This window comes from Myripristis murdjan, chromosome 20, assembly GCF_902150065.1.
Source record: "Myripristis murdjan chromosome 20, fMyrMur1.1, whole genome shotgun sequence".
Lineage (NCBI taxonomy): Eukaryota > Metazoa > Chordata > Actinopteri > Holocentriformes > Holocentridae > Myripristis > Myripristis murdjan.
The window spans coordinates 29,218,533-29,244,494 of NC_043999.1; the positions used below are offsets into that span (position 1 = coordinate 29,218,533).

General features: G+C 40.7%; 1 protein-coding gene across 1 annotated transcript; it reads right to left on the reverse strand.

Annotated features, from left to right (window-relative positions):
* Nucleotides 1-1,087: 1,087 nt before the first annotated feature.
* Nucleotides 1,088-25,511, reverse strand: ncf2 (neutrophil cytosolic factor 2). Its single transcript, XM_030079775.1, has 15 exons — nucleotides 25,326-25,511; nucleotides 25,011-25,093; nucleotides 24,676-24,784; nucleotides 23,533-23,667; nucleotides 15,039-15,146; nucleotides 14,808-14,867; nucleotides 14,194-14,237; nucleotides 12,656-12,797; nucleotides 11,868-11,927; nucleotides 11,360-11,444; nucleotides 11,019-11,062; nucleotides 10,302-10,453; nucleotides 3,141-3,252; nucleotides 1,728-1,842; nucleotides 1,088-1,624 (listed from the first exon to the last, which is right to left on the reverse strand). Exons 1-15 carry the CDS (start codon nucleotides 25,497-25,499, stop codon nucleotides 1,536-1,538), a joined length of 1,512 nt encoding a protein of 503 aa, XP_029935635.1. The 5' UTR covers nucleotides 25,500-25,511; the 3' UTR covers nucleotides 1,088-1,535.
* Between the last annotated feature and the right edge of the window lie 451 nt (nucleotides 25,512-25,962).

Here is a 25,962-nt window from a genome sequence, read left to right on the forward strand (position 1 = left end):
TTTAAAAGGGAAGAGGCTTGTAGTCTCATGTTGTTTCAGGAAAAAAAAAATTCCTGAACTCCCTCTCTAGCCTGGCAGAGGAGTTTTAGTGTACAGATATGAGGCCAGAGATCACAGTGTGACAGTAACAAGGCAGGGGACAGAGAGGGGATGACATGCAGCCAAGGGCTTGTTCCTAAATCAAACATAGGCCAGTATGTTAAGAACATAGCCTTGATATGTGATATGCCCTCTACCAAGTAAGCCACCGCAAAGTTTGCAAAAGCCAAGGTAGGATGGTGAACTGAAATCCAATGTTGTTTGATTATATTTCATTCTAAAGAGCGGATGAACAAGTTGTCATCACATCGCAACGAAACATACAACAGTGTTCAAAACAGCAGATATACATGCTGTCGTCTCCACGCAACGGGATGCTTTGTTCATTTCTAGATCTGTGGCACATAGTCTTTACGGAGCTCTCAGGTTTAAAAGGTGTTCCCTTTTTTATGGCAGTCCAACTGTTTTTTGTTTTTTTTGTTAACCAGTAAAAATAATGCTTCCACATGGTCCTCTCACTCCTCTTGAGTTAAATGCATGTTCAGTACAGTTTGTACACACACAGCCAGTCAGACACACACACACATTTTGCTTTAATAAAGCCATATTGTTCTTCAAAGAAAATTACTTTATTTTTTGTTTTGTTTTTAATGGGCCATAGTACAAAATTAAAGAAAAAAAAAATTTTTTTGAATACCATAATACCGTGGTATTTTGATGATACCGTACCATACTGAAAAACTCCATACTGTTGCATCCCAATGTCCTGTCAATTCATCAGTATGAATTGAATTCCTTTACTTTTTTTTTACTGGTTTTTTTTTTTTTTTTTTTTTGATACCTCTCTCTTTAATGACCAAGGAAGTGAGGACAACTGGTCTAAACAGGTTGGTAAAGGTTGGTAAAAACCTTGCCAAGTTGTTCAGCACAGTATAGTGTAGAGTGTGCCCAAAGTTTGCATCAGGTCCAGGAACTTTCTTGTGTTCACAAGCTTCAACAGAGTGGTCACACAATCCTGAAGAGAAATTCAGTGTAGTTTTTTTTTTTCCACTACAGGCCTTGTTGACTTTTTAACACATCTTTTTCTATGGAGCAGTACAGGGGCCTTTGGGAAAGCCAACAACAGATATGACTAAAGACTATCAAAAGGTCCTGTATCAGGACTAGAAGACATCTCTTTGGTTGTCATCTCTCTTTCTTTTGTTCAACTCTGCTATGCAGAACTATAAATTCTCACAGAGGTGTTGAAGACTACAGCGTAGCTACCATGGCACAGAACTATATATTAACCTGAAGATTGAAGCCACCAGATGTGGGTCAGCTGCCAAATGATCAGTAATGGGAAAACATTTAGAGGAAGACTTAAGACTTGGCATCATTTTTATTACATCATCACCAATCCAGTTTTTATGATAAATCAGGTAAGACTAAATGTTACTAAGTGTATTAATTATGATGGCTGCTTTCAGTGATGGACACCTTATATTTTTGGGTTTCTATCCATTCACAGAAACTTCTTCCACAAAGGATGCAGGAAATATTCCAGTATTTCCATTGCACTGGCCTTCCCACCAGTCCTGGTTGACTAAAAGATAAAGGAGAGAGCATAATCTAAAATAACTTTGCATCTTGGATAAATTATTTCCTAATGTATTTTCCAATATATGACCAAGACATAGATGTTTCACCTTTTGACAGAAATATGATTGTGTCTCCTTCATGGAAAGTGAGATCCTCAGGATTTTTTGACTCGTAGGAGTGAAGAGCCACCAAGTGAATCTGCTGTTGTCGTGTTCCATCAGTCTGCAGTGGTCAAGAAATACATACACACATTTATTTTCAGGGATCCAAAAATGGTTGATTCAGATTTGGTGGAAAGACTTACAACACTACAGGCGGTCCCGATACATTCCACAATTTCAGCATAACATTTGGGATAATATTTTCACTGAATCTGAATAAACTTTTCCATCAATGTTTAAAAAAAAAATCCAGAAAAAATGCCATTTCTGCTTAACATTATCATCCTCATGTATTGCTGAAAAATTAAATGAGTGACCTTGGTTGGTACTGGCTAAATGGTGGAGCATGGAGCGGCAAATACAACTACATTTGAGTAGAAATCTGAACTATCACTTAAAGTATTGGGCAGGTGGGACTCTGCTGCACCAGGTGCCTCTGGACTGCATAAAATTGCAGACTCATCATGGTTCAGCTTAATAGTTAAATAAAATGTGCATCTGCAAGATCAGCTTGATCAGTTTTTATGTGCATTTCTACCAAGACCAGAGGCTTTAATTTCTGCCAAAGATGGTTCTACACAGAGCTGACTCGGGGGCTGAGGGCATTTTCACATGGGATATTTTCTGTTTCATTTTCAATGTGTAAAAAAATGGAAGTATTTTTCACCTGGGAAAAAGTTTTGTGTATGATATAAAGTACTGTTTTTCCTAAGCCAGCTGTCTTGTTTTGTCTGTGCACTTCTCATTTTCAAGACAAAACTGAGGGGGAAAAAAACTTTTCATGTTCTGAACAGCCAACTTCAAGTAAGCCATGGATCCCCATTTTAAGTGATCTTGCCCTGTAGGGTCCCTTATATCAAACATTTACACACAGGAAATCTGATGTTGATCCAGCATCACTGATCTGACCTTAAAACATATCATTTGAATAATTAGAAATGCAGTTTTCTTGTAACTTTTTGCTAATGTTCCTATCACATTTTTGCATGTTTTTGTAAGAAAAAAGTGAATTTGCTCAAGTATTAAAGGGTTACACTGTTTAGATGTCATACTGCAACACTGACAAACTGTAATAGATTTATTAGGTTCATTTTGTCTTCTTTAATAGATATATTCAATATATTCAATTTTTCTTATCTTCAGACAATATATATTGACTGAAGATAAGAAAAAATGAATAAAATTGACAAACTGGTGAGGTTAAACTAGAAATAAAAATTTAAAATGATCCCTCATACATTTTCTGCATTCTAACAATTTGTGGTGAATAAATTACAGTGAAATTAAACAACTCCTCACTTAACCGAAGACCCCCTTAAAACCTTTAAAGGGAAACCACTGAATTAGACCACTACCCACCTCCTTGATTTTACACCACAGGGTGAGGCGGCCAGCACTGGCACTGCTCCACACTTTGCCCATTTCAGTGTCGGCATTGATCTCTTTCTGTCCGGCTGCCTCAGAGTTGAAACTACAAGCAGCAAGATGAAATTGGTTCTTTATGTATAACAGCAACACCTGGCCAATATTCTTTTCCACAGTAAAGTGGAAGTTCTGCTCCACTGCCTTCTAAAGGTTTAACTGTCAGGCATATTGCACCTCTGGCCATATCCAATTAATTCAAGGCCTTTACTGACAAGCAACTGGTTCTGTTATGGTTCAGGAACCTAATTTTGAACTGTTTTGAACAATTCAACCAAAAATAAATTGGTTTGGAATTCGAAAAGTTGATTCCCAGCTGGAACCAAAATTGAGTGGGACATGAAGTGAGAATTGTGATGACAGCAAGAGTGGCCATGTGTTATTATACAGGGAAAGATGAAAATGATGGAGAAATCACAGTGTACAGTGGTCTGCCTGGGAAACAAAGCTATTGTTTTCAATCTGGACCCTTGAATTACAGAAAATGATGCAGGTGAATACAAGAAAAAGTAAAGTGTGCCTTAAAAGGAACCCTGACTAGGATGACATGTAGGCTTTATAATTTATAATGTACAGTGCTGTGAAAAAGTATTTGCCCCCCTCCTGATTTCTTATTTTTTTTGCACATTTGTGACACTTTAATGTTTCAGATCATCAAACAAATTTTAATATTAGACAAAGATAACCAAAGTAAAACACAAAATACAGTTTTTAAATGATGATTTCATTTATTAAGGAAAAAAAGCTATCCAAACCTACCTGGCCCTATGTGAAAAAGTAATTGCCCCCCTAACCCTAATAACTGGTTGTGTCACCCTTGGCAGCAATAACTGCAATCAAGCATTTGCGATAACTGGTAATGAGTCTTTTAAATCGCTGTGGAGGAATTTTGGCCCACTCTTCTTTACAGAAATGTTTTAATTCAGCCAAATTGGAGGGTTTTCGAGCATGAAAGGCCTGTTTAAGGTCATGCCACAGTATCTCAACTGGATTTAAGTCTGGACTTTGACTTGGCCACTCCAAAACCTTCATTTTTTTTTTTTTTTTTTTTTTTTTTTTTTTTTATTAAGCCATTCAGAGGTGGATTTGCTGGTGTATTTTGGATCATTGTCCTTGAGTTTGAGGTCATGAACTGATGGCCGGTCATTGTCCTTCAGGATTGTCTGGTAGAGAGCAGAATTCATGGTTCCATCAATTATGGCAAGTCTTCCAGGTCCTGAAGCAGCAAAGCAGCCCCAGACCATCACACTACCACCACCATGTTTGACTGTTGGTTTGATGTTATTTTCATGAAATGCTGTGTTAGTTTTATGCCAGATGTAACGGGACACACACCTTCCAAAAAGTTCAACCTTTGTCTCGTCAGTCCACAGAATATTTTCCCAAAAGTCTTGGGGATCATCAAGATGTTTTTGGCAAATGTGAGACAAGCCTTTGTGTTCTTTTTGGTCAGCAGTGGTTTTCACCTTGGAACTCTCCCATGGATGCCATTTTTGCCCAGTCTCGTTCTTATTGTTGAATCATGGACACTGACCTTCACTGAGGCGAGTGAGGCCTGCAGTTCTTTAGATGTTGTTCTGGCTTCTTTTACAAAGCCTTAGAAGTGGCTTTGTAACCCTTTCCAGACTGATAGATGTTAATTACTTTGTTTCTCATCTGTTCTTGAATTTCTTAAGATCGCAGCATGATGTCTTGCTTTTTGAGATCTTTTATCCCACTTCACTTTGTCAGACAGGTTCTATTTAAGTGATTTCTTGATTCAACAGGTCTGGCAGTAATCAGGCCTGGTGTGGCTTGTGAAATTGAAGTCAGCTTTCCAAAAAAATGTGGTCAATCACAGTTAATTCATGATTTAAGAAGGGGGGGCAATTGCTTTTTCACATAGGGCTAGGTAGGTTTTGATAGCCTTTTTCCCTTAATAAATGTAAAACAGCTGCCAACTCTCACGCATTGGCCGTGAGACTCACGCATTTGACTGGCTTCATACGCTCTCATGCCACACCACTGATTTCTCACGCTGAAGTGCTTATCAAGAGCCTTTTTTTTTCTTTTGAATAGAAACGGTTCTGTTTATCTGTGATCTATCTGTTGAGCCTGAGAAAAGCAACTTGTGATCGATAAGTTATGCCTGCAGAGCATAAGCGGTGGCGGCTGGGCCACTTTTACAAGAGGCCTGCCTCTGCAAAATCGTTTAATGCGCGCAGCGCGATTACCGGTGAATTGCCGCGTTGAGCAATCAATAATCAACCATGTTGTCTGTGTTGTTGTCCGTTCTGCTGCTGCAATCGCATATAAACAAAACTCGGTTTACAATGAAAGTACGGCAGTCTGTGTGCACGGCACACCCGTCAGATCCAGCAGACCTGGTACAGCACGGTGTGCGTAGCCACCCGGTCAGGTCAGGTCTGCCGGATCTGACAGCTGCCACTCCGGCTGTCAGTTGGATGCTTTCTGAAGAAGGAGGAAGTTACCTCCGAAACTGTCAAGGTAAATAAACATCCCTATGTCTGATTAAAAGGAACAAAAACGTCTTTTAGTTAAAAGGATGACATGATGAATGTATTTGAACTGTATTGATTTATGATGACGTCGGGCCATGCGTGTGTCCTATTTCAACGTGATGACGTGCACACCGGGGGCAATCGCGCTTGAGCTTTAGGTAATGTGAGTGCAGGCTAGCAGTGGACTGGGGAGGGGGGCATTTTTGCTTTAGCACGATACGGAACAAATGGCCCTAATGTGAGTAGGCCCTTACACTGATTGCCTCTCTCTTGTGATTATTGATTGTACTTGCACCATTTTGTTACTTCTGAGTGCTATATGGTATGACTAAACCTGCACAAAATGAGAGGTTCTGTGTGTTATGTCTTCCTGCTGTGTATGCGTCAAAATTTTGGTTGGCTCCATAGACATCGGAACTAAGGGTGAGGGGGTGCGGCCGCACCCCCTCCCATCCGCCCCCTATGCCCCTCTCCCCACGCACCCCATCAGCCTCCCTACCCACCATAGGCGCAGGAAGTGTTTTTCTGCAATGGCAAGCTAGCAGCTTGTGTCATTTGCTTTCTTTCGGTCTGCGAGACAATCCAGACTGCGCACGAATGGCAGCGGGATGATATCGCATAGCCAATGTTCCCGAGGGTGACAACACAGAAAATACTTCTCAACCCGAGTCTCAAAATGAAGACCATCAAAGACATGATGAGGCGAGAGTGGGGCAAAATCGATGGTGACTGTGCAACAACTGCATCTCCATGACAACCGAGAGAGAGTGTGTGTTGTCAAGAGCTCCAATTTTTGTCAGCAGCTGTTCAAAGTAAGCATATAGATCCAGCTATCGATGTATGATTAGCCGTATTCCAATATTAATTATTTCAGATTAGCATCCAGCGCGGTCACATGCTTTACAGCCTACATTATGAGGATATAACAGTAAAACGTACTGACAAGATGCTTCCAGGTTTGATCATTGTTGTAGATATCCCGTGCATCACAGCACACGAAAACTTTGATGCAGTTTGCATCAACCGAGACGTCTTATGGGCTGCCCTTGTCAGCCTCCATGACCGAGAGAGTGCTGGCCTGCCAAATCGGAACCGGGGCACCAACTGGTAGCCTTAACCAAAATATTAACCAGGGTTCCCGCAGGGTCTTAAAAAGTCTTAAAAGCATTGAATTTACGAATTTGGAAATAATACCTTAAAAAGACTTGAAAAAGTCTTGAATTTTGATATCTAGGTCTTAAAATTTGTTCTGTATGTAACTTCTCCATATCACATTTCTCGTCAAGCGTTTCATTTGTCAACCACAATTATTTTGATAAAATTACGTAAACAAAGAGCGGCGGAACCAATAATTTCGAACGCAATTCAGCCCCGGGAAAATGCTATGAATACGTCACTTTAGATCTCGCGCTACAGCAGACACAAGACTACAAACGACATGACAAGTAGTTGTTTTTTTTTTATGTTAGATAGTTAATTCACGCTTGGAAAATGGGGAAATGTAAATTCAGCGGAGCATGGATGGATAAAATTTCTTTCCGTCAGTGGTTAAAATCTGTGGTAGATAATGTTTTTGAAGCCTACTGCACCTTGTGTAAAAAGAGGATTCAGCTTGGAACGATGGGGGTGAAGGCGTTGGACTCACGCCAAATTGGCCAGGCACATTAAATACACCAGAGGAAAGGAACAAACTCCTTCAATCACCACCAGGTTCCCACCAGGTCAACTTAACTAGGGCCCTATAATTTCCACAAATCGTGGACGGAATCGCGGAATTAGCAGAATCTATTTTTAACGCGGAATTTGACATAATTTGAATGAAATACTGTTTTTGTGTCAAATATGAACGTATGTCTGGGGAAAAGCTTCCCTTCCTGGAGGGAAGCAAATCTGGGTGGCACAACCCCTCCAGTCGTTTCACCTGCACCTGCACCACCAAGAAAAAAACAACTGCACCGTCCAAAAGGCAAAAAAAATTTCCAGACTACAGCAGCGCACTGACATGAGAAGAGGTATCACTTCGACTTATTTTTCAATCTATGTTATCACATGCATACTTGTGCTCATTCATTGGTAGTTGAATTGTTAGGTCTGTTTGATAAGTAATTTACATTTTTAAAACAAATAATAATTTAACATATTGTTAAATTATTGGAGTCAAGCTTACTGGTAAACATTGGAACAATTTATTATCTTGAAGGATGGTTCGGAAACTTCTCTCTGAGGTCTTGAGGTCTTGCTGTTTGCATCCCTGTTGTTCAATAAATGATCACTCGAAATTCAGAGTTTTTCTTTGCCGGTAGGGCTGTGAAATAGGCCAAGAAATAGGTATTAATTTTTGATATAAATGGTCTTAAAAAGGTCTTAAAAGGATGATTAACCCGTGATCACATAATCCCGTGATTGTAAATTATTTTTTTTCATATTTTGTACATAGAATAAAAAGAATTTCACAGTGTTAAATGTGTACAAAGTGTATCATATATTAAATTCATTTTGATTGCTGGCTATTTATGTCATTGTATATGATTTTTTTAATGCCCATCAGGATTATCATGTATGAAATTACACCAGATGGTGTCCTCATTTTGCACATATATTTGATTATGACTAATGTCTACAGGAGAACCATGTTATGTTTCAATATCAATAGTATTTGGTGTTTGTGTGGCATTGTGATGATACCGCCGGAAGGTAAGTATACGCGGTGCTAATGGTGTTTCTCCCTAGTGCAACCTTTTTACGTCACTGCCCCCAGGGTGCATTGCACAGTTAAAATAATGGCTGCCTCCGTAGGTAAAAATATGTACTAAACAATGTGGATTTTTAAAGCAATTACCATATTTTATGTGTTTCTAACAACATATTCAAGTATAAGAGAACAATCATGGTTTATTAAGGCCTACAAGTCATCATGGTCTGGGTTCCTTTTAAAACTGCCGAGAGCAAAGGCTGGGCTTGTTATAACCCACATGAACCCAGTCTCACTCCAAATTGTGTAATAGCTACGTTGGTCCACAAGGCAAAACGTAGTCATTTCACAAAAACGGCTCTGAAATTGTGACATGGGTACGTCTTATCTGCCAAGTCTTTTCTGCGGGCATACTTTCGGTCACGTGACTGCCCAGTTTCTCCCCGGCGTGAACAAACATCATGGCGGACATCCTTTCTACTGTTGGTGGAAATTGCTATATTTTAAGATAGCTTGTGGCTTTAGCTTTGTTTTGATAACTTTTCTAGCGACAAATGTATACTTTCTTTTCATAGTATCCATTCGGTTTATGTATACGATCCATAGTTTTGTCGTTTTGACGTACATTCTTTCAGATCTCCCTATGAAATTGTAGTAAAAATCTGTTTTTGTTGTTGCTACGGTGGTAGCCATGGACGCTATTAACGACGAACCGGAAGGAAGTTGATGTCGGTCACGGACCGAATTGCTCTTAAAACCTGCTTTTTCTATATTTCAACATGTTCTCACTCCCAATGCGTCAACAGCCTGACAAATGGTCAGGGTCCCTTATCCCTCGTTGAAAACTGACGAGAAACGGGTGCCTAATGAGTCGGCATGTGACGTTAAGGGACCCTGACCATTCGTCAGGCTGTTGACGCATTGGGAGTGAGAACATGTTGAAATATAACAAAAGCAGGTTTTAAGAGCAACTCGGTCTGTGACTGACATCAACTTCCTTCCGGTTCGTTGTTAATAGCGTCCGTGGCTACCACCGTAGCAACAACAAATCGTATTTTTACTACAATTTCATAGGGAGATCTGAAAGAATGTACGTCAAAACGACAAAACTACGGATTGTATACATAAACCGAATGGATACTATGAAAAGAAAGTGTACATTTGTAGCTAGAAAAGTTATCAAAACAAAGCTAAAGCCACAAGATATCTTAAAATATAGCAATTTCCGCCGAAAGTAGAAAGGATGTCCGCCATGTTTTTTGTTCACACCGGGGAGAAACTGGGCAGTCACGTGACTGAAAGTATGCCCGCAGAAAAGACTTGACAGATAAAACGTACCCATGTCACAATTTCAGAGCCATTTTTGTGAAATGACTGTGTTTTGCCTTGTGGACCACGTAATTTGGAGTGACACTGGGTTGCCCACATCCAAATCATCAACAAGTTAAGAAAATTGAAGCAGGAGTACAGAGACATCTTATGAAAAGTGACGCTGGAAGGGGTTATGGGAGGGAGTGTTATTGAGCCACTGCCTGCTGGGTCATAGAGCAACAAACCAGCAGACCGGGGCTGAATTCAGCCACTTGAATGCTGGTCGCTGGTCAGTGGCCAATGACCCAGCAACACCTCCGCTGCAATGGTACCAAACTGGCGCAAAACAAAGAATGGTTCGCTAGTTAGCACCTTGGGTCCAAGAATCACGAACAGAACCAGATCAAGAGCCAGAACTGTTTTGGTCAAAAAGAGGGTTCTGAGAACCTAGCCACTAACACCTCAAAATTGTCAGTGACATAGTTGATTAGGTGTGGCCAGATGGGCAACATGCCTGAAAGTTTCAGCCATTGCAGAGCAGTGCGGCACAACTGGTCTGCTGGTGTGTACACACTCTTTAACACTGCAGCATACCTTAGTGTGACTGAAGCAGCAGGCAGGTTCAGTTTCTTACTGATCTTCTCAAGCAGTGTTTCATAGGTAGAGCCAGGTGACACACAAACTGCCAGGTTGTATGTGAAATGTACTTTCACAATACATGAAGAGTTTTCAATGCATGTTTCAACCTAGCATTAATGAAAAGACAAGGCAGTAAAATGAATTTTGAATTCATTTGAGATTTAAAGGAAGAATCTACTGTAAATCATCTCAATGTTGTTAAAATAACAGCTACAAAGGGATCATCTGATATTTTCAGCAGCTACAGTGGAGTAGAAAAAGGACCAAACATCAGATTTTGTCTCAGAGAAAGTGAGTACACCTAAAAATTAAATTGCAGTACTTTAATACAAAATGTAATGTACTTTAATACAAAATAATCTCACAAATTGATGTTTGACAGTATAGGAGCATCAATTGGTTAAATTCTCCTTAAGGGATAGTTAAGAAGACACTACCTCTTAGAACCCATACCCCATCAACATCATCATCATATCAAACAGTCATAATATCTATTATATCGGTCTATCTATCTATCTATATAAAATATATTACATATATGTATATATACACACACACAAATATAATATATAGATATATAAAATATAAATATAATAATATATAGATAAGTTCTTGTTGATTGTTTGATTACGGTGATGATGTTGATGGGGTATGAGGTGTAACTGTGCATACCTCAGGTTGCGTACGTTTGTCTCTCTTGTCACAGGGTGTCATCACTGACATGACGCATCCAAAGAATAGAAACGAGAAACAATTGTTTTGTTGATGCATAATTATATGTATTTTTCCACATTATTAAAATCAATGCATCAGTCAGTGAATTAGGGATGGCAGTATGGCACTCACCATTCCTTTATCTAGATTTGATTTTCTGTCGTGATGGACGGTAACATGAAAAGAAATCCTGTATTTGCTTGTATTTCCATAGCTTCCATGTATATAACAAAACCGCAAATTCAACAGTTTCAGTGTGAACAATAAAGTAATGAAGTTAATTTAGTTTACAAGTGTACCTGACTTTCTCTCAGGTCTGCTTGGTGGTTCCCGTCTTGGAGGCTTAGATATTTCTTGTCCATGGTTACCATGGTCATTGCCATCCTATACAGTACAGCCACAGTTAACATTTTGCAAAAATACATATTTTTACTTCCATCTATTATGCAGTGGCAAAAATACTGTATAAAATACATTGTTTGTCTTTATGTACAAGCAGATATAAATTCCACATTGTTCTCACATCAGTATGACCTGGTAATAACAATTAACCACAAATCCTCCAGTAGCAGCTGGACAGCTGTTTCTTTCAGTGTCCAAAAAATAAAGAGTCAGCCATATCATTTACTATGACACTTGCTGTAAAAAAAAAAACCCAAACATAATAATAATAACTTAAAAATAATAATAAAAAAAATTCACCATTAAAAAAGACATATTGTGTAAACTCTTAAAAGATGCACATTATGTTACCAACCCAACAATGCACTTTAATACTGGTAAGACCAAGAAAACAGTTTGAATCACCTGTTTGGAAGCTAAAGTGATCTCCAATCGCTCCAGGTAATTATAAGGAACAAGTCCCCTCTATGAAAGATAGAGCCATCAATAATGTTACATGCAACCATCAGTGAACGATTATGTCCATCCTATGACAATGTTATAACACAATGTGCATATTTCATAAGAAGAATCTTGGAATACCAACTTCACCAAAAGTGTTTTTAAAAGGACCATCCCAGTGATTTTCAGTTTTGACTGATTACTACAGTTTACCCACATTTTATACTGCAACAAAGCCTATTGCAAATCATGTGGTAATACTAAAGATTGTAACATACAATCAAAATCCCTCCGTTTTTTAATTTGAATTTTTGGTCCAAACATCCACCTTATAATGCTCTGCTTCTGTGGCTAACAAAGTTGCCACCATTTATAAACCACAGAAGTGCCACGGAACTGGTACTTGGCTGTAGAAAGCGAATAGTTCCTCGGTGACTGTTTTCTAGCAGAGAGGGTTTCATTCCACCCAATTTCAAGTCATTAAACATCTTTTTTTTTTCAGTAATGGAGTACTGGTGTGAAGAAAGTTTGAAGTCTCTGAAAGGTAATTTTCATATTGTAGTAGAATAAATGGAAACCAATGGCTGGATAAAATTCAGGAAGAATCATATCAGAGTTGTCAAGTACAACTGCTTTGGGAAAAGGGTACCAGAAACATTAAGTATAATACATTTTGTAGATATGAGGCCAAACATGCATTAATCATGTGTCTAGTCCTTTAGGATGTTTGGAAGCTGCTCACTGGTACTTACTCTTTCATTGAAAATAACAGATGCCCAGTTGTCTGCACCTTTCTGCAGAACAAACACAACATTACCAGGCACCACAGCCAGTTCATCACTGGTCTCAGGAACAAACTCAAATAGGACAGTGTGAGGCTCTCCTTCCAGAGCCCTGCGGAGACAGATGACAGGAGAACTCACATTACTGGATGTGGCCAGGAAGTACAGTCACAACTATCAAGACTGGGAAGAATGAATGGGGATATTTGAACTCAAGCCATTGCAATAAGGACCCAGCCTTGATAAGTGGTATGCTCTCCTTGCTTTACATATAGTCACACTACATACAACACAAAGGGCCCTATCTTGTGCCACCCGCTATCCGCTGCCACTACCCGCTACCTGCAAATTGCGGATTTAGGAACTTCCGCTATCCCTAAACGGTATCTTGCGCCCACGCTACCCGCTATCCGTTATGCCGACTCCGTCATTTGCGCCTGGAGGTGTGTCCGTGGGCGTGTTTCATGCGCTATCCCTAAAGTTGCTATCTTGCGCACACACTTTAGGGATAGCGGATAGCGGGTGGTCAGGACCACCCGCTATCCGCTTTCCCTAAAGTTTGGGCTGTTAGGAGAGCGCGTCCAGGCGGCTTCAATGCGCCCCGACGGAGCCTCGCCACGCACACGGTCGGACTGATACCGGGACGCCGCCGGAATGGACTGAGTATATTACTCATATAGACTGTTTAGAGGAAAGACTGTTTTAATTGGACACTGACGCCAGCACGTTTTATTGTTTTATCATAAGCCAGCAGCTGTGCTATATTTTTATTTTTAATATTTTATTTGCCCAATCTACCTTGTCAATAAATTAGTTTACACATAGTTCCACCTCTGCCTCTTGTGTGTGTGTGGTGTGACCCGGGGATTTTACTCAATCAGTACAACCTTGTGACATGTCCACTTGGACACATGTGGCTCCACCTCCCGAATTAACTCGCCTATAATATAATATATAATATGTAAAGCCACCTTGCTTTAGCCTCAGTAGAAGCCCTGAGAAAATCTACCTCCCTCTCAGGTTTAGGATTTAGGATTTAGGATAGCGCAGCCTGCCCTTAAAGGCAATGGCACCTGGCACACTGATTGGTTTAACTGGCGTAATGCCCAAAACACGCCTATGCAAAATATAGCGGGTCGCACAAGTGTTTTGCGGATAGCGGGAGGTGCACAAGATAGCAACTTTTACGGGGGAACGCCTCTTCCTAAATCCTAAATCCGCAAATAGCGGGTTTAGGGAGTCTGGCGCAAGATAGGGCCCTGAGTCATAATTGTTTTCTCCTGAATTACTCAAGTGTCGCAGAAAATTTTTTTTTTTCATTCACCAATGCTTATTGAGTGAACCTGCTATCAGCTGTGCTGACAACATGGCTGAATAACAATGGCTTCAATAGACCATAGCTCAAAACCATTACCACAAAATCTATATAACATCTTTTGTATGGCTGCCCTGTCTGGGATATTTGAAGAAAATTTTGTTAATGTAATTAGAAGTAAGGAGCATCCTACTTTAAAACTTCAGGTGCTTTGGGGTCAGCAGGACCATCTTCAACCTGTGAGGTGTCAATAAAGAACAGAAAATTAAAGAATGTCAAATGAATGGAGCTCAAGCTGATTGAGCAGTTTCTCCCACAACACATAACAGCATTAAACACAATAGCACCTAACATGGGGACAAGCAGCTGTTATGATGATTAACATGCTGTATATACTGTAGATATTCTTTATTCTGTAGATATTATGTATTGATTGGTGGGCAGAAGATCGTATCTATAAATCATTCTGATGGACCACCATGAATTCTGATAACAGAATTCATGTTGCCTTAAGGATAAAATCTGCCCATAATAACCTATAACTCTCCCTCTGGTGCCACCAACAGCCCAAATTGAAATTATTACAGTATAATTTCTGAAAAATTTATATGGTGGATCACCATGAAATATTGTGACAACATTCATGCTGCCTTTGGGATGAAACCTGTCCATTTTGGTGACCCTATGACCTTACCTCTAGTGGGGCAATACGTGAATATGATATATAAAAGCTATATTGATTCTTATCAGCAACAACTGATTATGCATTATTGGTCTGTAGCAGTATTGCCAATGAAAAGCATCCACCTGTGGCTGTAGTGGAGCAAACCCAGAGAAGTCATCCTGTGGAATGATGGAGGCAACAACCTGAGGACATAAAAATGGTTATGTGCAGGTTATGTATTTAACTTAGGGTCCCTGGAGTTCATTAGATTGATTCTGAAAAAAAAAAAAATGTAATACAGTTCTTCATATTCATAAATAAAGTAGTAGCTGATGGTATTTTTTTCAGGAACATGTCAGTAGATGAAGTGGTACCTTAGCTTTGCCCAGGTAGTCCTTCTTCTCCAGCTCAGCGACATAGTGCTTTTTAGGTGTGAACAGCACTTTAGATGGGAATTCAACCGGTTTGAAGAGTTTCTGTTTCTGTTGGTCAGAGAGCACCAAATTCAACTTGATTTTTCAACTGCACTCACATTTTAAAGCAGACCATGTAAGCTTCCTTTCCAGAATAATGAAGGGCTATTCAAAATGTTTTGGAGGCATTTCTGACAGAAAAGAATCTAATGAGCAATATCAGTGCATCATCATTTTTGGATGGATTAATATAAATCAATGAAAACCCTCCCTAGACTGATATTTTAGTGGCGTTGGACTGATAAATTCTTGTCTCATCTCATCTTCAACCACTTATCTGGAATCAGGTCGTGGAGGAAGCGCCCAGGCGGCTTCAATGCTCGCCCCAACGGAGCCTCACCACGCACACGGTTGGACTGATACCGGGACGCCGCCGGAATGGACTGAGTATATTACTCATATAGACTGTTTAGAGGAAAGACTGTTTTAATTGGACACTTATGCCAGCACGTTTTGTTGTTTTATCACAAGCCAGCAGCTGTGCTATATTTTTATTTTTAATATTTTATTTGCCCAATCTACCTTGTCAATAAATTAGTTTACACATAGTTCCACCTCTGCCTCTTGTGTGTGTTGTGTGTGACCCGGGGATTTTACTCAATCAGTATACAACCTTGTGACACGTCCACTTGGACACATGTGGCTCCACGTCCCGAATTAACTCGCCTATAATATAATATATAATATGTATATATATATAAAGCCAACTTGCTTTAGCCTCAGTAGAACCCCTGAGACAATCTACCTCCCTCTCTCCATCGCGGGTTTAGGGTGGTCAGGACCACCCGCTATCCGCTTTCCCTAAAGTGTGTGCGCAAGATAGCAATTTTAGGGATAGCGCATAAAACACGCCCACGGACACACCTCCAGGCGCAAATGACGGAGTCGGCATAATTAATAGCGGGTAGCGTGGGCGCAAGATACCGTTTAGGGATAGCGGAAGTTCCTAAATCCGCAATTTGCGGGTAGCGGGTAGTCGCAGAGGGTAGCGGGTGGCACAAGATAGGGCCCCTAATCTCTTCACCTGGTCCTAGGCCTGCCCTGTGGCCTCCTCCCAGCTGGGCGTGTGAGGAATACCTCCCTTGGGATGCATCCTTACCAGATGCCCAACCATCTCAACTAGCTCCTTTCACGCTCATAGCCGATCACAACATTACCTTTCACCTACCTGCTGCACCAGACAGCTCAGCACCTTACTACCCCCTGCTGTCCGATGCTCACAGCCCCCCACACAGACTGCGACTGACACACTACACTACTTGTACTTCTTTTTCTGTGTACATAAACCCCTGTAAATATGCCATTCCGCCTACAAATATGCCATTCATTCCATTCATTTTCCTATTTTTTCAGTACATTACACTTACTGTTTATACTTAATGTAGATACTGTATATAGGAGTGTATATATACTTTCTATCTTATCTTTATTTTTAAAATATTTTTATCTTCATTTTTATCTTTATTTTATCTTTAAATTTATCTTATTTTATTGCACAGTACTGAGTAGTTGCCACCACATTTCACTGCTGCTGGACACGTACATTCATGCATGTGACAAATAAAAATTTTGAATCTTGAATACACGCAATCTATTATAATAATTATTATAACAATATATACACTGATATATATGCACAAATAACCATTGACCAGCCAGTACAATCTTAGATGTCTGAAACACGCCATGAATTCAAAATCATGTTTATAAGCAGTTCTCATAAAATTAGGAAAAGTTGTGAGGTGTCCAGCTGATTAAACCAGGTTAAAGGACGACACCAGTGATTTTTAATGTCTGGCATATATGCTACAGTTAACTCACATTTTACAATGCAACAAACAATTTTGCAGATCATGGAGGGCTTTTAAAGATTTCACAGCATATAAACAAAAATTGCTTGATTTTTAAATTTGAATTGTTGGTAGAATCACCACCCTTATAATGTTCTGCTTCTATGGATAACAAAGTCATCACCATTAACTCAGCACTATCTTTGAAACCCCACATCGTTTTTGGCATTTCTGCTTTATTTGACAGTGACAGAAGAGAGAGATGGGAAAGGCAGGGATATATATGAGCGTGTGTGTGTGTGTGTGTGTGTGTGTGTATGTTAACTATACTTGCTCTAAAGAAAGGAGGGTTGTCTTGGAATCAGGATTGTCTTGTATTTGGGCCAGTGCAGGATATCCATTTTGTAGATATTAGACTAAACATGCAGAATCTCTGGGATGGTCTTTTAAGTATGCTCTTTTTGGGGGAAGTTAAAGAGGCTTGAGGGTCTCCAGTACCCAAAATAGAAGATTGGGATTAAACAGGTGTGTATGTGACTAAAAGAGTTTCATCTTTCAGTGGAGAGTTGTACTGTCTATGACGGTCTAAAAGCTGTTCAGAGACTTTTCCAGCCAGACAGGTAAATACCTCTGGCTAAACACACTGAACATCTTTTCTCACCTAAGCATGGTCAGATTTAAAAATATTGAGGGCAACTTTCTAAGGCCACATTTCTCAAATTGGGGTACGCATACCCCAAGTGGTACATGTAGGTAATACAGGATGTACGTGAGAAAAATCAGAAAACAGAAAAATATAAGACAAAATAATGACTGTATCACATGATTTTTAAAATTCATTCATTCATTCATCTTCTAAACCGCTTATCCTCACTAGGGTCGCCGGGGGGTGCTGGAGCCTATCCCAGCGCACATAGGGTGAAGGCAAGGAAACACCCTGGACAGGTCGCCAGTCCAGACAAACAAACACTGACATTCACACACACAGTCATACCTAGGGGCAATTTAGCTTCTCCAATTCACCTAACCTGCATGTCTTTGGACGGTGGGAGGAAACCGGAGTGCCCGGAGGAAACCCACGCAGACTCCACACAGAAAGGACCTTGGGTGGGAATCGAACCCAGGACCTTCTCACTGTGAGGCGACAGTGCTAACCACTGCACCACCGTGCCGCCCGATTTTTAAAATGTTTTTTTTTTTTTTTTTTTTTAGATAATAATAGTATGATTTAAAACATGAAAACAAGATGGCGCCACCGGAGATGGCAGCCTCGTTTGCACTCTCTTGTGCATTGTATATTTGTGTACTTGCCAGCTCTCCCTCGCTAATCACATACAGCTGAGAGGAGCTTTTTAACCTCTGATCATCCACTGGTCATACTTTTACTCTGTTTCTCATTGAACCAGATGGATTTTCAGAACTTTTAGTTGGAGGAGTAGCAGCTCTCTGTGGGATTTGCAAGAGGCACCAATGAGGGGAGTGCTCATTAGCTGTGGCAGCAGGCCAACAAGATGGATGAACTGCTGCTCCTCAACAGAACAAACACAGGCTTTCGCTGATCTGTCGCCCTGTGCTCCACTGAAACCTGGCTTGATGAATGCATCCTGGACACTAAAATACAATTGCTGGGCTTTCAACTCCTCCGAGTGGACCGTCTACCGGAGCTAACTGGGAGAACGAATGGAGGCGGTATCTGCTCTGGGTTGGTGTACAGATGTCACAGTGTTGCAGAAATTATGCAGTCCTCACCTGGAGTCCATCTTCATAAACTGTAAACCATTTTATTCACTGTGGGAATTTTCCTCGTTCATTCTGGTTGGTGTTTACATCCCACCTCATGCTTGCGTTACTGAGGCATTACAGCACCTGGCCGACCAGATAACAAACATGGAGCATAAGCACCCAGACTCCCTGCTCATTGTTCTTGGGGACTTTAACAGAGCAAACCTTAGATGTGAGCTACCAAAATATAGTCAACACATTAAGTGTCCCACCAGGGATGAAAACACTCTTGACCACTGCTACACGGTATTAAAGAACACCTATCACTCTGTTTCCCGTGCAGCTTTAGGACACTCAGACCACTGTCGATTTTAACCTATCCCAAATTACAGGCAGAAACTAAAATCTGCTGAGCCAGTAGTAAAGACTGTGAAGAGATGGACCAAAGAGTACATTTCTGGAGTTACAGGTCTGTTTTGACTGCACTGATTTAAGTGTTTTTGAGGCTGCAGCTACTGACCTGGAGAACCTCACTGACACTGTGACATCTTGTGAGGACATGTGTGTGCCGACCAAAACCTTCTGCACATACACCAACAATAAACCCTGGTTCACAGCAAAACTCAGGCAGCTCCGCCAGGCCAAGGAGGAGGCTTACAGAACTGCCAAGTGAAGCCAAGAGAAGCTACACTGAAAGCTGAAAAAACAGTTTTCAGCTAACAACCCTGCATCAGTGTGGACAGGCCTGCAGGACATCAGCAGCTACAAGAGAACATCCCCTCACACTGCAGTAAGCTAACAACTATGCAAAGAGCTGAATGAGTTATACTGCAGGTTTGACAAACCCTCTTTCACACCCCTCACCCGCTTAAACATCACACAGCCATCAGCACCCCCTGACATCCCCTACCCCTCCCCACCGACCCCCCACCTACACTCAGGATCAGCTCTTCCAAAGACAGAAGATCAGGAAGGCACCAGGCCTGGATGGCGTGTCACACTCTTGTCTTAAAGTCTGTGCTGACCATGTTGTCATTCCATCACAGGATGGAATGAGTACAGACCTGTCGCCCTGACGTTTGTGGTCATGAAATCCTTTGAGAGACTGGTGTTATCCCACCTGAAGGACATTACAGGCCCCCTGCTGGACCCCATGCAATTTGCCTACCGGGTAAACAGGTCAGTGGATGATGCAGTCAACATGGGACTGCACCACATCCTGCAACACCTTGACTCCCCAGGGACATACAAAAGGATCCTGATTGTGGACTTGAGCTTGGCGTTCAACACTATCATCCCAGAGATCCTCCACTCCAAACTCACCCAGCCCACTGTGCCAGCCTCCACCTGTCAGTGGATCACAAACTCCCTGACAGACAGGAAGCAGCAGGTGAGGCTGGGGACCACCACCACCACCATTCATGACTTAGACGCTACTCACATTACCAAGTTTGTACCGTGCCCAAGCACGTTTGACCGCAAAATCCGGATTATTATTATATAATAATATAATAATATTATATATATATTATATAGACTAGTGTGATCGTTCCGTTCCATGCTTAAATACAGTACACTTCCCCCGCTCTGTCATGGTTGGAGGGGGTGTGCTCCAGTACGGTACAGGCGTTCATGCACGAGCACATGCATGGTCAGTCACGCAGTGCACAAACGTGGATACAATGTAAATCATGTGACTTTCCTCCTGCCTTTTTGTTTAATGCGCGCAGCGCGATTACCAGCGGATCGCTGCATTGCGCAATCAATAATCAACCATGTTTAGGGTGACCACCTGCTAATAAGCCCAATGGGGGACAAGGGGTACGATTCTGAGGGACAATGTGGGACACCGCCCGGCGTGGGGTGCCCCCACACAGCGGGCAGACTCACCGATACCGGTTTACCAATTTCTAGCAGATACCACTTTACATGGTATATTAATGTTGCCCTATTCCCCTAACATATGTAATTGCTGCTGTATGCTCATGAATAGGCCACCCTTGTTAATGAGCCCTTAGCTTTCAATGTGTTTTTTTTTTTCTAAATAAAAGATATTCATAATATTTTAAACATTTCAATTAATTGACAGATGAACTTCCACTTAAGATTTACTTTTTATTTAAAGTGAATGAATTGCAAAGTAAATAAAAATAAAATAGTTTATAACAGTGTTAATTTCATTGGCTATTTAATTTTAGTCTTAGTCTTGTGACAAATGCCCTTATTAGTTTTAGTCATATTTAGTCAACTTGTATTCTTTTTGTTTAGTCACATTTTAGTCGATGAAAAGTCTTGGCATTTTAGTCTAGTTTTAGTCGAAGAAAATCCAAAGTATTTTAGTCTAGTTTTAGTCGACTAAATTACAAAGTATTTTAGTCTAGTTTTAGTCAATAGTCTTTTTTAAGTCTTTGACCTGCATCATGTTGGCTTTTTTTTTTTTTTTTTTTAATTTAACAATATGTTAAATTATTATTATTATTATTTTAAAAATTTTAATTGCTTATCAAACAGACCTAACAATTCAGCTACCAATGAATGAGCAGTAGTATGCATGTGATAACATAGATTGAAAAATAAGCCGAAGTGTGTGTGCTCCTCAGTCACACACACACACACACACACACATGTTGGTTTCCATCACTTCTGGGGACATTACATTGACTTACATTCATTTCCTGGAGATTTATCCTAACCTTAACCCTAACCACTACCTGCCTAACCCTAACCTCTTCCTAACCCTAACCCTCCTACTATACCTAAACCTAACCTCTTCCTAAACCTAACCTTTTTTTCCCCTTACCTAATCCTAACCTTAACCTTCCCACTATACCTAAACCTAACCTCCTCCTAACCCTAACCTTTACCTTCCTACTATACCTAAACCTAACCTCTTCCTAACCCTAACCTTTTTTCCCCTTACCTACCCTAACCTTTACCTTCCTACTATACCTGAACCTAACCTCTTCCTAATCCTCACCTCTTCTCCCCCTTACCTAAACCTAACCTCCTGGACCCCTTCACTCTACCCCACCCCTATTTACACACCCGGCAGCCATTTTGTGTTTTTTACAGGACAGCCATCTTGTTGTTGCAAAACAGCCCCAGTCTGACAGTTCCTGAATCCCAGTCCCGGGCATCAGGTTCTGCCACATGGTATCACACCAACCCCGAACCTTGGTTAAGACGTGGTGTTCTTCAGGGTTTTGGCAGTCCAGTAACGTGCAAGGGCCAGTGCCTTTTAACCCGAAAACTCACAACTATGCTGCTTGTACTACCGAAATTGGAGATGAAGTTGGCGTGAGATATCGAGTTCCATCTAACCCTAACCTAACCCTAAAGTTAGGTTAAGGTTAGGGTCGCTAACCTAACCCTAAAGTTACCTTAGCTTTAAATCAAGTCTTCACCCTAAAATTAATGGTGCTCCCTTATGGGGACTTGCTTTTTGTCCCCATAAGGGAGGCGAGTCCCCACAACGTGACTGTGTAAACAGATTTATGTCCCCACAACATTAGCAATACCAGGTACACACACACACACACACACACACACACACACACACACACACACACACACCGGCATGAGCAGACAGCAACGAAGGAGGAGAAAAACTAACGTGCATCGCCCTATCCCCCGGCGAACGAGCTTTTTTTTTTTTTTTAAGAGCAAGCATAGATTATGCGGGACACGGTCTCAATTTGCGGGACACGTGAAATGGGCTTCAAACGCTGTCCGTGCACGCGGTACGCGGGATAGGTGGTCACCCATGTTGTCTGTGTCATTGTCCGTTGTGCTGCTGCAACCGTGTATTACAAAAGTCAATTTATAATGAAGTATGGCAGTCTGTGTGCACAGTGTACCTGTCAGATCCGGCAGATCTGGTGCCGGCAGGCACCAGCCAGCAACGCGTGGGCCACCGGTCAGGTCAGGTCTGCCGGATCAGACAGGTGCTGCTCCGGCTGTCAGTTGGACCTTTCTGAAGAAGGAGGAAGTTACCTCCGAAACTGTCAAGGTAAATAACCATCCTTGTCTGATTAAAAGGAACAAAAACGTCTTTTAGTTAAAAGGACGGCATGATGAATGTATTTGAACTATATCGATTTATAATGACGTCGGGCCATGCGTGTGTCCTATTTCAACGTGATGACGCTGACCAGGGGCAATCGCGCTTGGGCGTGTTTGGGCTTTAGGTAATGTGAATGCAGGCTAGCCGGGGACTGGGGAGAGGGGCATTTTTGCTTTAGTACGATACGGAGCAAATGGCCCTAATGTGAGCAGGCCCTTATACATCTCCAGAACCCTGAAACAGGCAGGAACCATGACTGCAAACCCATCACACCCTGGACACAACCTGTTCCAACTTTTCCCCTCTGGGAGGCACCACAGAACACTGTACACCAAGACCACCAAACACAGGGACAGTTTCTATCCACAGGCCATCACTCTGATAAACACTTAATAAGTCTCACAGTATTAGGAATAATCCCTGTGCAATAAACCTGTAACTAGTCTGTACATGCTTATTTATTCTAATTAAAGGGTAGTCTCAACAGTTTTTAAGATTTCATCATTGTCAATACATATTTTAGCACTCAAAAGAAAAAACCTGAGTCACTGATTTATAGAAATGTTTTGGCTATAGTGTTCAAATAAATCTGCTCAGGAGGCACTAAATGCAACTTTTTTCTCTCCATTTCTTATTTGTAATTCTTATGTTATTATATTCTTCAAAAGGTTGATTATTGATCTTTCATTGCACGATAGCTATGGTTCCAAGCAAAATGTTGTAGTCAGGGAAAGGGGGTAATTGTATTCAGAAATCAGGGAGTGGGGTACTGAGGAGAAAAAAGGTTGAGACCCACTGTTCTAACATGACCCTTACTGACCAGGATTGACTGCAGAGCTCTGTCAATGAGGATGAGCTTGGACTCCGTCTTGTAGCTGAGTGCTGTTACAAGGTTTTCTTGGGCTTTTTCCCAGTGGCCCAGCTGAGCCTCTGCCAGTGCCATGTTGTGAAGAACCTGTGGCAAGAGATTGGATACTGCATGAACATTTAGTGTTGTTATGCAAATCATTAAAGACTGTTATATCTGCATATGGGGACCACAGAGAACTGAGATTCACTCAATGTCTCTGTTTCCTCCAGAAATTTTGTTTTATTTTATTTTGTTTTGTTCAAGAGTTTTTATATGAAACCTGTGGGATTTGTTTTGAAGAATGCCTGACGTCATTATTGCCAGAAGAAAATGAAATTCTAATGATAAAATGTTACAGGCTGCTGTTAAAACATAGTTTTTAAAATCAAACCAGTCTTTCCAACACATTCAAATAGAATTAGTGACTGATGACCTGTTTTTCTTATAAAGCATGTGTAAAAAGGGATCAGTGTTTCGAAATACCAAAATACTGATCCTACGGCAGCACTGCACCACAGATCACTGGGAATTTGACTCATGTTGGGATTAATATTAATCCAACTGCTAAACACTGATGTGTTTACATCACAAATGATGACCATACAGCAGCAGATTCACAGGATTAAATAACTTGGTTGATGGGTCAGAGCCCAAAATTTCATTTGTAAGGCTAGAGCATGTACCTCTGACAACACTATAGAATTCTCAAGATATACCATTTCCACATCACAGAGTTGACCAAAATTGGAAATTTGTGTCTCTAATACTTGTATAAAAACTGTGGTTTAGGCAAAAACGTGTGTTGTTGATATTATGGGACATTTTCATGGCCTATCTATTTATCAGACAGACCCACAAATGGACTTAATTGAAGCTAAGACAGTATGCATTAAAATGATACCAAAGACATTGTGATAGAATGATAATCACATGCGTGAAATTGAGCCTGAGGTCAGATATGAACCAGTGGCTAAAATCCAGTTCAGTGCATTGGAGGGTTAACTTTATAACCAAAATCTCATCTGGCCCATGGGTTAAGTGACAAATAGAATCATCATTATGACATGTCACTTTTTTTGTGGAGAAGAATTTTGGAGGCTTTTAGATTCTTACCTCACATGCATGTAATTTGTATCTGAGACCAAGAGTTTTGTAATCAATCAGTTGGTTGCCACGAAGCTCCTTGAAGGCATGTTGGAAGTCAGCAACACACTCCTCAAACCTTGCAGGAACAGTCATTACTGACATTTTGCACTCAGACAGCCAAGACAATAGCAACATATGAGTAGTGATTAAAAATCGGTGTGGTGAGTTTTGTGCTTGTGGTGTATTACAGTCATAACAGCACAATTTATTCAGTGCACAGTATTTCAAAGTGATTCCAATTTGAAGTGAAAAAGAGCAGAAACACAATGTGATCATTGTCAGGGACAATGTCTGGGTCTTACCTCTCTTTCTTGTAGAAAGTGATTCCTCTTTGAAAGAAAGCAATAGCCAGATGGTCATCCTTGCCTATACTGCAGTCAAACGCCTGCGTGGAAGAATTAAAAAATGTTGAAACTTCCTCTAGAGGAAATGAGGAGGGAACTTCTCCTTTCTGTATGACTTGCAATTTTACACATCAGAACAGAATGAAGCAGTTCATTTTAACAGTGAAACAACAGTCATACTGAATTTTCCTGTGTGATGTTGGATATCATAAAACGAATTAATGACATGTGTGCGTGTGACATCTATATGTTGGTCAGCTTTGGCCAACCTACCTTCTCAGCAGCATCCAGTTCTTGGTTGATCAGATGGAGACAGCCAATGTTGAAATAAATTTTGGAGTTTGGTTCTTTGATGGACAGAAAAATTCGGAGTGCATCCGACAAATCCTGCCTGTCAACACAAGCCACAGCCTCGTCCCACAGGCGCAAAGTGTCCAAAAAAGACATGGTGACTTGTAGAGCCACACGTAGTGACAGACTAGATTAAATACAGGAAACACTCTAGCTTTGTACCAAGGGGTTCAGGAAGTGTGATGACACAATGTCAGTAATGTTACATACAGAGCAGAATGATTTTTCAAACAACCATACCAATTATTTTTTAGTTTAGCCTGCTGTGGACTGCTGTGCAAAAGCACTCTGACAACAATATATATACTTAAAGTTTCTGATAATCTTTTCCCAAAACAAGCAGCTGTATTTTAGATCTACTATATCATTTTTCCTACCTTTTAGTGGTTTGAGTGGTAATGGCTTTTTTTTTTTTTTTTTTTTTTTTTTTTTTTTTTTTGCAGCAGCAGCAGCAGCAGCAGCAGGACGCTATATGATGGGTGTTTCAACTGAAAATTAATATTTGAAAATTAAAAGATGCATGATTTGTCAAGTGGTTTGATGATTTGCACATTATAGG